The sequence below is a fragment of the Triturus cristatus genome, chromosome 4_2 (genome assembly GCF_964204655.1).
Source record: "Triturus cristatus chromosome 4_2, aTriCri1.1, whole genome shotgun sequence".
In the NCBI taxonomy this organism is placed as follows: domain Eukaryota; kingdom Metazoa; phylum Chordata; class Amphibia; order Caudata; family Salamandridae; genus Triturus; species Triturus cristatus.
This window is the reverse complement of record NC_140586.1, coordinates 61533818-61550081: the sequence shown is the minus strand read 5'-3', so window position 1 is coordinate 61550081 and position 16264 is coordinate 61533818. Positions and strand designations below refer to the sequence as shown.

Here is a 16264-nt window from a genome sequence, read left to right as displayed (position 1 = left end):
GCTCTGCTCATTGAACCGTTCAGTCTCGGCACATGCACTGAGACTTGAATATGGACTGCTGAGTTATTTTTTCATTGGCACGACAGACATGATTCGTTGGGGTTCCTGGCTGCTCGATTCCCCTAATGGTTCCCTGAGGGAACTATTGAAAAATACGCTTTTTTATGAGGTAGGGGATCACAGTTCCATTTGAACAGATTTTATCTATGCTCTGCAACTCTTTCAGAAGTTTCTCTGGAGTTATTCCCTGACCATTTACAAATACAAATAACTCTGAAATATGTGGTACCTCATATAAACTTTAAAACAGACACATAGTACTGCTCTTAACTTAAAAAAGCAAAATGAAAGTAACAACAGACTTGGTAAACAAAAAAAAGAAATCCTACCTTGTAGTATCACTTTCGCACAAAGTAAGTAGAGTGCAAGTTGGGTTAAGGGTGAGTGTCTTTACACTATAAACATGGGGCTGATTACGAGTCTGGCGGTCCATGGCGCTGCCCCGCTGAGCATATTTCGTGTTCCTCCACCGCCAGCCTTTTCATGGCAGTGAGCCCGCCATGAAAAGGCTGATGGTAGGGAAACAAAGGGGACCCTACAGGTCCCCATCCCACCCGCCATGGGTATCCCCCTGTCTGCTTGCACCCCCAGTTCCAGCACGGCATGGACTTCATAGTCCATGCCGTACTGGAACAGTGTTGCTGCTCCCATCGTGTTTCCCATTTTTATGGCAACGCCGTGGGAACAGCAAAAAGACAGACAGCCTGCACAAGGTCAACTCGTAATAGGGCAGGCGGTCTTTGCGCAACTTTGGCGACGCTGTGCCGGCGCAAAGCTGGCATAGCACCGCCAAAGTCATAATCAGGCCCATATTACTTTGTGCCAATGGAATCCAAGATGTTAATCATGTGCTTTTGTTTGTCATGCCATAAGAACACAACATTTAAATGTAATATTACAAAATTGAATTAACGTTTCTGAAAATGAATAAGTAAGCTGTAAACTTCTGCATTTTTAAAAAGTTTTTTTAGAGCCCGGAACCCCCAAGGATGCTCCCCGCCCCCTTGAGACCCCACAATCAATACTGGATACCTTAAGAGTGGGGGTATAAACGGCCATGTTTAATTTCTATCATCAAAACACATAAACATGACAAAATTGAAATGACATATTTACATATTGCATAACCAATATTTACACTTTTAATATTGACAATCATAATCAAGCATCAAAAAAACATTTTTTTTTAAACCCTAAATTTGCTCCAGCACCGAGGGGACCTCCGGCTCGCATCTCCTAATTGAGAACCACGCAAGACGCAACCCACCTGCGTCCTTGAGAGGTGAGCCCCAGCCCTCTGGTCCTTGTCCGCCATTTATGGGACCCACCCCTCTACCACCAGGCTGTCAAGGAGGCTCGTAGGGAATAACCAGGGGCCGCTGCCCCATGGCCTTGCTCATGTCTTGGTGTCCTTGCCTCCCCAGCCGTTGTCCCCATTCTCCCTGCGTAGAGCTTACCGTCTCTCCCCCTCAGTGCTGGCCTAGGGAGTATGTAAGGAGGAATCCCATTAACCCTGGGAGTCAATGTTCTGTGGCCTCTTTACCGCCAACCCCTACCCCTATCCCCCTGAAAACCTAATCTAAGGGACGGGTGGGTGGGAGATTTCGTGTCCAGATGAACTCCTAGGGCCGGCGCAGGGAGAAAGAGAACTACCACATTGGGCCCATGGCCTAAATAGGCCACAAGCTCCATCCTCTCCCAGCGCCGGTCCCCGCCGGAAGTACGTCACGGGCTGACCCGGAAGCACTTTCCCCTCAGCCGGTTGCCAATTGGGCTACTCCGGCAGAATTTGTGGGCGTGGTGAGGATCCGGGGGGGGGGTCGGCCCTAATGGTGTGCTCTCCAAATCTCGCGCTTTTCCAGAAGTATTCGCTTTAATCTTGTTTTTTCTAATTATGTTATACTTTTATATGTATTGTTATGTGCTGGTTTGTTGATCTTATTCATGGTCTACTCTGAGTACTAAGATATTGTACTAAATGTACAAGTGTATACGAAGATATTGCTTGACGGGTGACTACCGGACAGCAGTCTTCGTCGGAGTGCCATAGAGTTGCTAGCAGTCAAAGAGCATAATACAATTGGTTACATCAGGTGCCAAGGCAGGCCGTGAGTAGCTTACACACAGTCTAGGTCAGATGGACCAGGACTCTTAGTTTTGTTTACTAGATTGCTGCAGGGCCCATGGCAACCAGAGGGTGCCCTGTACCAGTGTGCCATAGAGCTTGTGGCAGGTGGAGAACGTCACGTGCTGGAATACAGCAGGCCCTGACAGCCAGAGAGCAGCATTTATCACACAGCCTAGGGCTGACAGAAAAACACCTGGATCAGCACAGACAGAGGGCTCTCTATATTGGAATAATGCAAGACATGTGGGAAGCAGAGGGCGGCCTCCACCAGGATATCCATAGAGTTTGTAGAAGGTAGCGAGCATCTTAAACTGGAAAAACGCGAGATTTGAAGAGCGCGCCATTAGGACCCGGCCTCCTGGACCCACGCCACACCCCCATAGTCATGCCGTGTTAGCCCGATTGGCGACCGGCGGTAGGGATTACTTCTGGGTGACCTGTGACGTGTTTCCGGCGGGGCCCGGCGCGGGGTGGAGCCAATGGCCTATTTAGGCCTCAGGGCTACCATTAACGTTCTCTTTTTCCCGCGCCGGGCCCCAGGAAGGATCATCAACCAAACGATCTCCCACACACCCATCCCTCAGATTAGTGGTTTGGGGAGAAGATAGGAGGGGAGAGTGGCGGAAAAGAGGCCACAGAACATTGACTTGCAGGGTTAACGGGAGTCCTCCTTACATACTCCCTAGGCCAGCACTGAGTGGAGAGACGGTAAGCTATCTTCAGGGAGAATGGGGAAACCGGCTGGGGAGGCAAGGGCGCCAGATCATGAACTAGGGCATGGGTCAGCAGCCCCTGGTTATTCCCTACAATCCTCCTTGGCAGCCTGGTGGTAGAGGGGTGGGCCCCATAAATGGCGGACAAGGACCAGAGGGCTGGGGCTCACCGCTCAAGGACGCAGGTGGGTTTCGCCTTGCGTGGTTCTCAGATTAGGAGATGCGAACCAGAGGGCCCATTGGTGCTGGAGCAAGTTAATACCTCATAACTGGTGGTTATGATATTTGATTATGATTGTTGATATTAAAAGTGTAAATATTAATTTTTATAAATGTACAATATGGAATTGCTTTTTGTCATGTTTATGTGTTGATGTAATTAAACATGGCCATTTATACCCACACTCTCAAAGTATCAAGTATTGATTGTGGGATCTATCTCCTCATGGCAGGGCGGGGGACATCCTAGGGGGTCCGGGCTCTATGGAATACAGCCTGCCCCAGGACAGACAGAGAGCAGAACAATCAATCACTCAGTAGATTTGTAGAGTGCTTCTTATCACTCATGAGGGTATCCAGGCACTGTAAACACAGGAAACTACAGTACGCATGGATTTATGTATGTAGTATGTGATGTTTGTGTAAGGCAAACCTAGAAAAAAGCCAGCAGAGAGCAGCTGTACAAGGTCAAAGGCAAGGATGCAGTCAATGGGTGATTGGAGGGGTAGCTGGTTTGCAAAATCAAAAGTGGACTGTTACTGCATCACAATGCAGTGTTCTTTAAAATGTACTAGACGACAGGCAGAGATTATCAAAAACCAGAGTACTGCAGGCCCAAGGGATATGGTGTTTCATATATCTTAGTACAGTATATAGGGTAGGTGCAACTCATTCCAAACTGGAGTACTGCAGGGCATAGGGCAAGCAGCGAACCTTCTCAACTAAAGTACAACAATGTACAAAAGAGGCCACAGAACTGTGATTTTCAGGGTAACGGGAGGCCCGCTAGCATACTCCCGAGGCCAGCACTGAGGGGAGAGACGGTAAGCTCTCCGCAGGGAGAATGGGGACACCGGCTGGAGAGGCAAGGGCGACAGGTCACACGAGCCTCCTTGGCAGCCTGGTGGTGAGGGGTGGGCCCCCCGGAAAAAGACTGACAAGGACCAAGGGCTGGGGGTCTCACCGCTCAAGGCTGCAGGTGGGTTGCGCCTTGCATGGTCTCAATCGTTGGGGATGCGAGCCAGGAGGCCCCTTAGTGCTGGAGGGTTTAGGTACAAAATAGGGTTATGAATTCTGAACGCTTGTAAATATTAAAAGGGTGGTTAAGTGAATTTGTAATCTTGAAATATATCAATGTTTATTGCTTGTCATGTTTATGAATATTTTGTTGGATTAAACATGGCCAATTTTTCCCACACCTTGGACTAATGAATGGTTTGTGGGTTCACTATGGGTGGAGCGGGGTTCCACTGGGGAGTCCGGGCCCTATTCTCTCGAGTAATGAGGGGCTATGACGATCAGAAAGCATTATAATCTAGGGTACCACATGGACTAGGGGCAGGCAGGGGACATTGTATTATCTTTAATTACACTGTGTGGACCACATTAAAATATATGGGCTAAATTAAGATGTTTGCACAAACGATCGGAAATACACGATGTGTGATAATGATCACAACTGTAAGTGAGACACCTACCTACATCACTATGTAATTGGTAGAGTGGGAGAGATGTGGTACTTTGACGATACTTTAAGAGAAGCTCCTTATGACGTGACTGCATGAGTGTTGTGCCAGGGGAATGTGGTACTTGGCTGATCCTGTCAAAAACGTATTTTTACCACATTGCTGAATCTATATCAGTTCTATTGGAATGTGATATAATTCTGGATGCTACAGTGAAAGATTCTCTTGACCACACTGGTGCATGAGGAACATGCTATAGTCTAAGAGAACATCTTACCTCGCTTGTTCATCGTCTGCCTCATGGGTGGTGAGCTCCGGTACTTTGAGGACCCTGGCGAGAGGCCTTCAGGCCCATTTCCCATCTCCCGGGACAGTGGGGTGCGTGGGGACTCCAGGCCCTTCTCCAGAGCCAGGTACCGCACCTGTGGCGGTTCCGAGCTGCTCAACATCTTCGGCCTCTTGGTGGAGAGGTATCCACCTTGGAAGCACTCCATGTCCTCTGGCAGGTGGAAGGGAGGGAAGGGGTGGAGCGCCCCGTACCCAAGCATCCCAACAGGCCCACAGTCCAGGCTAGGGTGCCCGAACTGTGGGTGCAGTGAGACTAGGTGTGGTGGGTACTCCCTGCTTGGTGCTCCTGTGCCCAATCGGTCTGGGTGATGGTACATGAGGGAGTAGGCTGTACTGAGGAAGGGCATGTGGTTTGACTTGTCCATGGGTACTCCAAAATGGCGGGACTGCTGGCAGGGTGTGTTGGTGCCGCGTGTGGCCTCGGCGGTCGATGTTAGCACCAAGAGTGCGGGTGATGAGAGGCTATTGATGAGGCCTGGGGAGTTATCCATGAATCACGGGCGGGTTCTTCTTACTGAGACCTGTTGAAAGAAAGAGATTGGTCAAAGGCAATCTGTTTTTTGACCCAACACCTTTGAGTGTCAAAGCCTTTGATAAACTGATCTCCCCCTCACGGTATTTCCATAAACTTCCAAGGCATTTTTAGATGTTCATTATCCACCTTCCTTCTCAATAGCAACACTTTTCACTGTCCCGCCTGCCCCCATGCTCCCGCCCTGCAAGGCCTTCATTACAAGTTCAGGCCTAAATTATGATCCTTACGCCAATGCCTGTTTGCACAGGGATCTGAACCAGTAGTTGTGTGATAATTATCAGACCCACTCAGTTTTCCCCTAAATGGTCAAACCTGCCGAAATTTAAGGGGGTAGTGTCATAAAAAAGGCAAAACATGCAGAATTTGCAGAGTTAAATACCAATTCTGCTTGTTAAGGTCTATGTAGAAGTTAAAAACTCGGATAAGGTGTGGTTTAACTCGTATAGTAACTACCTCACTCTGTTCCATCAAGCAAGTAATGGCGGTCTTAGGCTCCATCGCTCACCGGCTAGTTCATGAAAAGATGGGGCTGCGGATTGTTAGATATGCACGGGATAGGCCTGTTTGATGGGGAGTGGCCGCAAAGATGTTAGGTTATGCAACGTTACGTTGATTTGTATAGCACACCTATCACCCGAGAGGGTATCCACTAATGTGTTATGGGTGCTGAGTGAACGGTAGACTCATTAGGTGGTGGGATGAAGCATGACTTCAGCACAGGTCAGTGTAGGGGAAACACATTACCTGATGTTTTGTGGGACGTATGGGGCGATAGAATGACTGCATGAGGCCACGCATGGCCCAGAGCGGACAGGAGAGCTGCTGGGCGGTTGGACAACTACCAGCAAGGTGAACAGGACGCCTGTTGGCTTCTCGTACCTAGATGGAGATAGAAGGCCTGGGTGAGGCCAAACAAAGTCCAGGTTTGTTTGGTGGTGGGGAGAAGGTGGGAACAGCTGAGCCGGCTACAGTCAAGGATGGTGTAGAAAGAAGAAGGTGTTGATTTAGGCAGGGTGTACCGGGGTCTCCTCTGTATGGTGTGCACTGAGTCTATTGGGTGTGACAAATGCAAAAAGAACAATTGATGTACAGAATGCAGAGCAATGTCAAACATTCACCATAGTACAGAGACCTGGGCTTAAATCCATCTGTTTTTTTGCTCACCATGCCATCCCAGTTAGGACCCAGCCATATGCAAATCAGTCTTGACCCTGTGCCCAATGGGAACAGTCCAGCCCGAACTGCCAAGCCAGGTCCTCCCTGGACTGGTACAGAGGTGAGAAGGCAGCATCAGTACATGGACTGTGAGAAGAGGATACAGAGAACAGGCTTCTGAAGAGGCTGTGACACAAGAGACAGGCAGACAATGTCAGCATCGCCGCAGGGACCGTGCGAGGATGAGGTGGTGGCAGCCAGTGATACACACAGAAGCTCTCCAGCCAGTCCCCCCTCCGCCCCCCACCCCTTAACCAGGATCTCATCTCCAAATCCCATTAGTCAAACAATAGGGGGATAATCTTCACTTGTGCCTGTGATTAGCTAGCCTTTTCGTGAAACCTGCCCCCTCCTGTGACCTGCTGGCATCTGAATACGAATGGCCCACTTGAGTCTGGTCGCCCCCTCTCCCGCCCGAAGCAGGGAAGTGACAGGTAAACTAAAGGCTGAAGGTCCTCAACGTGTGTGAGTGTGGGGGGAGGGGGGTCTGACAGGTGAAGTGACAACTGAAGATACTGACTGGGGTGTGACGAAGGAGCTTAGGTGACAAACTATACTACTCACTGAGAGGGCGGTGACGGGGGAAGTGACACACGATACTGCTCATTGAGTGGAGGGCTGTGACAAGTGACGTCACACACGATACTGCTCATTGAGTGGAGGGCTGTGAAAAGTGACGTAACATGATACTACTCACTGAGTGGGGCTGTGACAAGTGACGTAACACATGATACTACTCGCTGAGTGGGGCTGCGACAAGTGACGTAACGCATGATACTACTCACTGAGTGGGGCTGCGACAAGTGACGTAACCCATGATACTACTCGCTGAGTGGGGCTGCGAAAAGTGACGTAACGCATGATACTACTCACTGAGTGGGGCTGCGACAAGTGACGTAACGCATGATACTTCTCACTGAGTGGGGCTGTGACGTGTGACGCATGAAGATGCTCACTAAGAGGGCTGTGACGGGCGAAGGGACGCAGAGAGGAGGTTCGGAGGATAAAAGAGGCCCCTGAAAGTGCTCTCTGTGTAGATGCGTGACACTCTGCCGTGACCTTTGAAGCTCGGTGGATCAATGCACCTGCTGTATAGTTCTCTCTGTAAGCTACAAGTCACAGACTGAGTTTAACCATAGCCCCTGCGCCCCACCTACCCCCCCCCCACACACATACACGTCTGATGATCTTTGAGATGGATGTCAGTAACACTTGACATGTAGACAGCACAGCCTTTAAAGTGCACTTTCGGAACTGAACGCCGACCCACCCAGCAGTTCGCCCATCTTTCACAGTTAAAAAGTTAAACAAAAGTAACGTGTCCATGTCTTGTTGCTTAAGGAAGCAACCGAGTAAAAAAGCAGTTATCTCTATTTTACGCAGTTCGACTAGAAGTGAGGCCTGTCCCAGAGACTAGAGGCGGTCCCGACGCGCTGGCTGCATAAGATCACGGGAGAGTGGTACTCACCTAATAACCCCCCAGCAGCCACCGCTCTTGAAAGTAAGGCCGAAACAGTTCCAGAAAGAGGTCATAGGCTGCTCCGTGCAGATGGAGCTTCGGGTCAAGGGTCGCAGACTGCACGAGGTCGAGTGGTGTAGGCTGCCGCTGCTCCAGAGCCTGGGAAAGGGCAGAGGAGGGTACCGAATGGTGTATGGCGCGGGGTTCAGGTTGCTCCAGAGGGTACAGGCGGATCTGTGCCCAGTATGCGACCAGAGTCCACTCCGGCCCTTTGCTTTCACTGAAGAGGTTGCCTGTTGCTCCCTGGGCAGTCTGGGATGTGTGTGCTCGGTGCAGGGGACCCTGCAGCCCCTACCCTCGCCCCACTAGCCCCTCCCTCTGCCTTTTCTCTGTTTCTGGTATTATCCTCCGGAGGAAGGGGAGGGGGCTCTGACGCTCGCTTTGTCTCTGAACTTTCCCTTTCTCTGCCCCATCACTTGCTTTCTCCGAGACGCTCCTTGCAACCTGCTGTCCACCCTGCTCCCTCGGCCCTCATCCCACACCCCACAGGGTTTGTCAGATTTCTGTTTCTTTCATGGCTAATCTTTCTCTTCTCTTTACTCAGTTTTAGCTCTTTCTTCCCCATTTCCACCTCAAATGTCACTTGTCTCTTACACCCACGTCTCTTGCTCCTACCGTCTCTCGTGCAGTTTTCACCCTTCTCTGTTTGTATTCCTTCTTATATTCGATTGTCCTTTTTGCAACCAATAGGTTTCTTTTTCTCTTCACCCCTTCTCTTTTTGCTACATTCTTCCCGCTTTTCTTCTTTCCCTCTTTTGCTCTCTTTCCCTCTTTTCTCCCCCCGTTCTCTCCTTTCAATTTTATATTTTCATTATTTGATTGCACTGTCTCTCCTTTTCTTTTTCCCGGCACCCTTGTGTTCTTTTGTTTTGTGCCCCTTCTTCGCATTCCCTTTTCCTTCTAATACTTCTCTTCTCTCTTCAATTTACCTGTCTCCATTTCCTTCCATTCCTTCTTTCTTGCCCTCTTTCTTTCTCCCCTTTTCCTTCTTTCTCGCCTTGCCCTGTTCTTTCCTTTCCTTCCTCACCAGCTTTCTTTTCTTGCCTTATTTCTTTGTCACCTGCACTTATGCCCCCTTTCACCCCTAGTCTTTTCTTTGCTCTTCCCTCCTTTCTTACCCTTTACTCTCCTTCCCATGTCCGTGCCCCTTCATTTACCAGACTGTTTCCTGTCCCAATACTGTCTCAGTTTCTCTATTCTTGCTTCCTTGTTCTCACTTTATCTCTTGCAACCAATTTAGACCATTTACAACTTCCCCCTTTTCCTGCCACGCTTATCAGGTTTTCACTCTTGCTTTCCCTCCTTCTCTGTCTCTGCTCTTTCTCCCTTATTCTTTTTTCCTTCCACTTCTCACTTTTCGTGGCCACAGTCTTCTCTTTTTATCTCACCCCTTTTCTCACAGTACTCGCCTCCTTTCCCTCTTCCTCCTTTCCTTCTTCCAGCCCTTTGGCATCTCTCTCCTTACCTCGTACATCTATATATTTCCTCTCTCCTTCTTCACTTCAACCTCTTTTGGCCCTTATTTCCTCCCGTCTATCTCACCTCCCACTTTTATTTCCACCCTTTTCTCTTATCTTCCCTTTCTCCTTACCAGCCCCTTTTCCATCTCTTACCAATTTTCCTACTTTTCCGCATTCTCACAGTTTACACTCTAGTCCCATTTTCCTTCCCTCTTTCTCCCCACCTTCATTTCTTGCCCCGTGCCTCCTTCTTCATTTTCTTGCTCCATCTCCCTTTCACTACTTTTTGCCACTTTATCTGATATCTGTTTTTCTGAGCACCTCTCACTCTTTTACCCTTTCTCGCCTCTTCGTCTCTCTTCTATTATTTATAAGCCCTTTTTTCTAGTATTCTCCTTTCTGGTCTGTTACCATTTTCTCGTCTTACTTTACACTTTTCATGCCTCCTTTATTCTTTTCCTCTTTACATACCCCATTTCTTTAACTCTTCTCTTGTCTAATTTCTCGTTTACATTTTTTGCCCCTTACTTTTCTTCTCTTTTTACCTGCAGTTTCCCTTCTTCCCTGTTTAGATCCCTATGCTTCTATTTTACCCTCTCTCTTTTTTCTCCACCAATATCTCTCTCTCCCTCTTTTTTTTATCCTCTTTGGCTCGAAATTCACAAAAGGACCAGCCACAGGAGTTACTGCCTCACTACGATTGGCGTAGTATTACCACACTTGGTATTCATGGCCAGTTAATATTGCATGTTTTACCAGGGGCAAATCCTTCAGGTCATACCTGAATCACTTTGTCCAAGGTAAATGCAATGGGCTTATGAGTCAGTAGCAAATGACAAATTTGCAGCAAATACTCTAATGTGGCAAAGCTTACACAGATGTCTTACTAGTCATTGGATGGAACAAAAAAGACCCAAAAATATTTATAAAGCTGATCAGTAACCACCAAAGTTTGACATTCACGTATGACATATGAGACAAGAGGAATGCCTTTTTTTTATATTATCCAAACAACCCTTCATCGAAAAGAGACACCACAAATTGTTTACTAGATGCAGTATATTCAGGGCCACTGGAAAGATGGGATTCTGCAGTTGGGGCGTTTTACACATAATCATGGGTTTGCCACTTTTGCCGCATCCAACATCTGCTGAATAATCTGTAGATTTCAACAACAACAAAAAATACTCTCTAGCTCATATGGATCAACACTACTAAAATAGCAGCTACACATGTTGCAGCAGGTCCACTGACAAAATATTGACACCAAAAATATCCCCATACAAAAATATCTACATCCTATACTTATAATTGTAAGTACAAAAATATCGGAAAAAACGATCGATGTCATAAATATAGTTGTAAAAAAGATTGTTATATATATATATATACATATATATATATATATATCACTTAAAAAACCATAGGTTTCACACACGTTATAGTTAGGAATTAGCATTTAAAAAACCTTGCAAATTCACTGAAAAAACCATAGGTTTCACACACGTTATAGTTAGGAATTAGCATTTGAATGAAAAGCTTTATTCGGTAAGGAAATTGCATACCATAAAAGCACATACAAATATGCATATATAAAATAATTGATCACAATTCCTTACAAATTTTTAAAACATTAAAAATGTAAAAATGTACAGACGGTGCTCGAAAAACAGAACCCCCCTGTTGCAGGTTTAGGGTGCAAGGGGGGCTAATCCCAGTTCATCGTAGGGTATAATTAAGTGACTCGAGGAGCCGTCTGGATGAAATTTCATTTAGAGATTTGCTCTGTGTCGCACGCAAAATTTTAGGAACTTCGCCGTGTTAGTTGCCAACATTTCTGTTTCTAACATTTGAAGAGTCATGAAGGCTGGTCTACATTGGGTTAAGCCCAGATGCTTCAAAACAGGAATCAGGTATAGCTTTCTTGCCTCGGTATAAAATCTACAAAACATAATTGTGTGCAGGGTCGACTGAACAGAGGAGTCGTCACAAGGGCATAGAGCCAATTGGGCTGACCAATCATTTGTCACAGGGAATGTAATTAAGCGGTGGAATATGTTCAAGCGCAATCTGGTCAATAAGAACTTCTCGTAGTTGGTTAAGACGGAGTTCAGATAAGGCTCTATTTGATCTGTTGTCTGGATGTGAAGAAACGGTTGCACAGTAGTTTTGTTTGATTCAAGTGCCAGACGTAGGTCTGTTAGGTGGGTTGAGCATATGTCACGTATTTTCTTTCTAGAGATTTGTTTAGTATTTAGGGGATTGGTAAAAAAGTGTTCGAGTCCTAAGTCAGTAAGAAAGTTTTTGACATAGGTGAGCCAAGTAATGCGTGATCCGTATTCCAATTTCATACAATCTAAAATAAGTGACTGTGTAAATTTTAGTTCCGGTGTGGACCAGATGCGATGCCATAAGAGAATTGGCTGCATTCGTATTACGTCTGTGATAAATGGGAGGCCCAGTTCACTGTGAATGTTAAAAGTTGAAGTGGATCGCGGGGCTGCAAGCAAAAATTTCAGGAAGGAGTTCTCTGTTTTTTGAATTGAAGAGACTCGTGCACTGCCCCAAATCCCTGCCCCGTAGATCGCCACACTAAGACATTTTGAGTTGTAAATATCAAGCATTTCTTTGGATGCTCTTTTTCCCAGTCTCCAAGCAAACATTTTCAGTGCCGTTGTTGTTTTTAAGAATTGTAGATTTCTATTCTCTACGGCACTATTCCAGGTGGATTTGTTATCTATTATGACTCCCAGGTAGGGATAGGTAGTAGTGTGTTCTATTTTGGAGTCGTTTGAGTAGATGTTTTTCCTTTTACGCAGTTGTTTACCTGAAGTCATTGTAAAGGTTTTCTTGGCGTTGATGTTTAAACCCAATGAGTGCATAAAATTTGTGTATCTGTCCAAGGTCCTTTGAAGTTCCAGAGGGGTGCGGGCTATTATAACTGCGTCGTCCGCATAAAGAAGGGCGGGGATTGGGCGCAGTTGAATATGTGGGTGGTCCTGGCTACCTTTTAGCAATGCTGCTTCTAAACCATTGGTGTAAATGTTAAAAAGAAAAGGCGCCAGGACACAGCCCTGCCTGACTCCCCGTTCAATGCCGAAAGATGAAGTAAGCTGGCCCCCTGTGCCAAATCTAACTCTTGTTGTGGTATTCGAGTAGATTTCTCTGATGTAATTGACTAGGTTTATATCAGTTCCCAAATTAGTCATTATGGCCCAGAGCTTGTTATGGTCTACGCAGTCGAAGGCTGCCGATAGGTCAACGTATGCCATGTAAAGGCTGCCACCCTTTGCATGGACATACTTCCCTCTCAGGAGAGTGAGGTTAAGAACCTGTTCTGTGGTGCCTCTTCCTGCTCTGAAACCAAACTGGATGTCGGATAAAATATTATTTGTCTCTGCCCAAGTTTGTAATCGTACTAGAAGAATTCTACCTACTGCTTTACCAAAGGAGTCCAGTAGGGATATAGGTCTGTAGCACGTAGGGCAGTTCCTGTTTCCTTTTTTGAAAATAGGGACTAGAATCGAGTCTGACCAGGATGTTGGCAGTCCTACCTGTCCCAGAGCCACTAGAACGTTTAGTAGCAGGGGGGCCCATAAGTCGATGTTTGATTTGTAGAGGTCCATAGGAACCGAGTCTGGTCCTGGGGCCTTTCCTGATCTACTACCATTCAGTGCTTGCTCTACCTCGGCAAGATTGAAATTCATCGCTACAAGGTTAGTTTTGGCCGGTGGTAAAATTGACGTCTGTGGGGATTGATCTGTTGGGGCTGAAAATATTTTTGAGAAGTGGGTGACCCATTCTTGTTCAGAGATGGTCGACTCAAGCGTTCCACTGCCTTTTGGGCCCGTCAGGAAGGGAGAATTTACAATCTCCCAGAAAGTAACCGAGTCTTTGCTTAGGCAGCTATTATGCAAAGCAGTCCAGTATTCCTCTTTTAATTCCTTTTTTCTGGATGCTATTGTTTTATTGTAAGTTTGCCTGGCCATTTTGACCTCGAGCGTGTTTCTGGGGATTTTTTTTAAAGATCTTTTAAGATGTTTATAAGCTTTGGAACATGCTGGGTTAAACCATCTGAACTTAGGTTTGTCCTTTGTCAGTTTTTGTCCCCTGGGGTGCACTATCAGGGCGTCTCTTACCGCCGAGATTATTTCTTCGTAGTTGGTCACTATCTCAGCGGGAGAAGAAGTTTCTGTTAGGCAGACTTCAAAAGCTTGGCGAGCTGTGGTGATGACAGTTTTCAAAATGTCTGCGGGGTCGATGTTTGACCATTTAAGTGCATAACCGTTTAAACGGGACATGGAAATGAAATCATCATGAAGTATTGTTTGAGCATTTGCTCGCAATGTGGTAGTTTGAATGGCAACAGATAGTGGGAAATGGTCACTAAAAACACAATCGTGTGTAGTAACATCAAGGATCTGCTTTGGGCGAATGTTTCCCACTAAAATGTAGTCAATGCAGGAAGATAGGCCTCTGCCATTGAAAGTTGGAGCAAAGGGAGTTGGAGGTATAGTATGTTCGTTTGCAAATGCTAATTGCAAGAGAATCATAGTCTCGTTCAGGATTGACCCCTTGTGGGAGTGCACGAAGTGGGGGATATGATTTTGTTGATGGTCCGTGTAGCCACAGTTTCCGTTTAAGGTACTTTTACATTGTGTCAAGTTAAAATCCCCCCCCCAGATTATTATAGGGTCATTTCCTTTCCTTTCGGTGAGTTGTTTTTGTAAGAATTCACGAATTTCTTTAATAACCTCCATAAAGCTAGAGTCAGTGAGGTTATTATAGATGTTAACTATTAAAATTGGTGGCATTCTGTTTATGGTAACTCGTAGGATCTGATACTGTGATTCGTTTTTAAGGGGGTAAGCTTCCAGAGTGGGTGTTAAATTTGAGACGTAGATGGTTAGTCCTCCTTTTGCTCTACCAGATGTTGAGGGGAGTGCTGGACTAAAGAAAGTCTTGAAACCATTTATGTGGATAGGAGTGGTTACCCATGTCTCCTGAAGAGCAATTATTTCGGTTGCTTTCATAAATTTGATCCATTCTTCGTTCTGGATCTTTGAGAGAAGGCCCGAAATGTTCCAAAATGTTATAGTTAATACGGAGCTTTCTCCGTTACTTCTGTTAGGGGTCCTGGATGTAATTTGTTTGCCCACGAGAGTGTACTCTGTGGGAGTGGTGACGTCCACCCTGCAGGATCTAGCTGTTTGGAACGAGATGTTTTCAGGGACACTGGTATGATCGGGGTTTAAAAGGATCCCTAGTTGAACTGTTGGTAATGGGTAATTAAGGCAAGATGTGATCGAGGTCTTATTTGAGTCAGGATGTAAACTAGGATGCTCGTTTGGTGTGGGAGGGGACAAAATGGAAATTAAAGGAGTAGGGATATCCGATGGTATTAGTTGTCATTCCACCTCCTCTAACATGGAGAGTTGTTCGTACCTGTTTTGAGTGAGGATGCACCCGTTCCCTCTGGGGGGTTTCGTTTGCTCGATTCGATAGAAAAAATCGAGTGGCACCAGATTAATGTTAGTGGTTTCATGTATTATTCCCCTATTGATCCTAAGAAGGGAGCGAACTAGACCTGGAGACCTGAAATTTATGACTATGCAGTCTCCAGGGTTTTGTTTATTAAGGTCCCCAATCCAGCCCACTCTTCTCACCATCAGGATCTGATTTATGTGCCTGGGGTGGAAATAGGTGTTGTTAGTGAGCCAGTTGGCAACCTTGTTCCTTAGTGAAACCCATGTTTCTTTAGAATCTTTTTGTAGGGGCGGGACGTTTGTTAGGGCCAAAACATATGGTCGTGCGGCTGGCGGTAGATGTAAACTTTCTTTGTTTGGGATTGTGGTAGTGGTCAAGTCTGCCCTGCTCTCATGGTTTAAAATTGTGCAAGGTGTCACAGATTGTTCCATTACTGTGTGTGGTGTAGAAACTCCCTGTGTGCTCTGTTTGCTCGGTGGTCTTGCTGTTGGGACAGTGGTGGAAGTCATTGAAGTGGGATTAATTTGGTGTTCTGTTGATAGAGATGGATTTTGTGCTTGCTGGGGATTGGGTTGACTTAATGCTGACGCGGTGTTTGAGAAGTGTGATTGTGTTCTGCCATCGAGTAAAGTTTTTGTAAGTTGGACAAATTTATCCTCAAAAACCGAGGAGAGTAAAGATATCATTTCACTCAGTTTTTCTTCTATATCATGGCTAACAACTGTTTGAATTTCCTTCATACTATTTTGTGCTGTCATTTTAATCATTTCTTCGAGGGCATCTAATCGAGCATGGGTGAGTGGAATTGGTTCATCTGTTTGAATACCTATGTCGTGAGTAATTAGATGAGTTGGTGTCCTCCCAGGTTTAACAGATTGGCCCTTTCTGTGCGCCCCCCTCCCGACACTTGGTTTAATGTTAGCTTTCCCCCGAGTTAAGGGCCCTTTTGGTAGTGGAGAGGTGGCTTTCTGCTGTATTCCTTTTGAGCCCGGTGACACAGAGGGGAGATGGACTAGAGGGTCCGTAGTGGCCATTGACCTGATAGGGGATCTAGTCGGTGAGGGTGGGCTGGAAGCGTCAGAGAGTCTGATTGATCTTAATGATGGTTCTATTG

General features: G+C 46.3%; 1 protein-coding gene across 2 annotated transcripts in view; it reads right to left on the bottom strand.

Moving 5' to 3' along the window:
* LOC146832978 (E3 ubiquitin-protein ligase RNF220-like) overlaps positions 1–8288 on the bottom strand; it is a 130370-nt gene extending 122082 nt beyond the window's left edge. For both annotated transcript variants that reach the window (XM_085600032.1, XM_085600033.1), the window contains exons 1-2: positions 8153–8288; positions 4864–5455 (exon numbers count right to left, since the gene is read on the bottom strand). In XM_085600032.1, coding sequence (XP_085456158.1) covers positions 4864–5425 — 562 coding nt within the window. In that variant the 5' untranslated portion in view covers positions 5426–5455; positions 8153–8288. The remainder of the gene's footprint in view (positions 1–4863; positions 5456–8152) is intronic.
* Positions 8289–16264: the final 7976 nt, after the last annotated feature.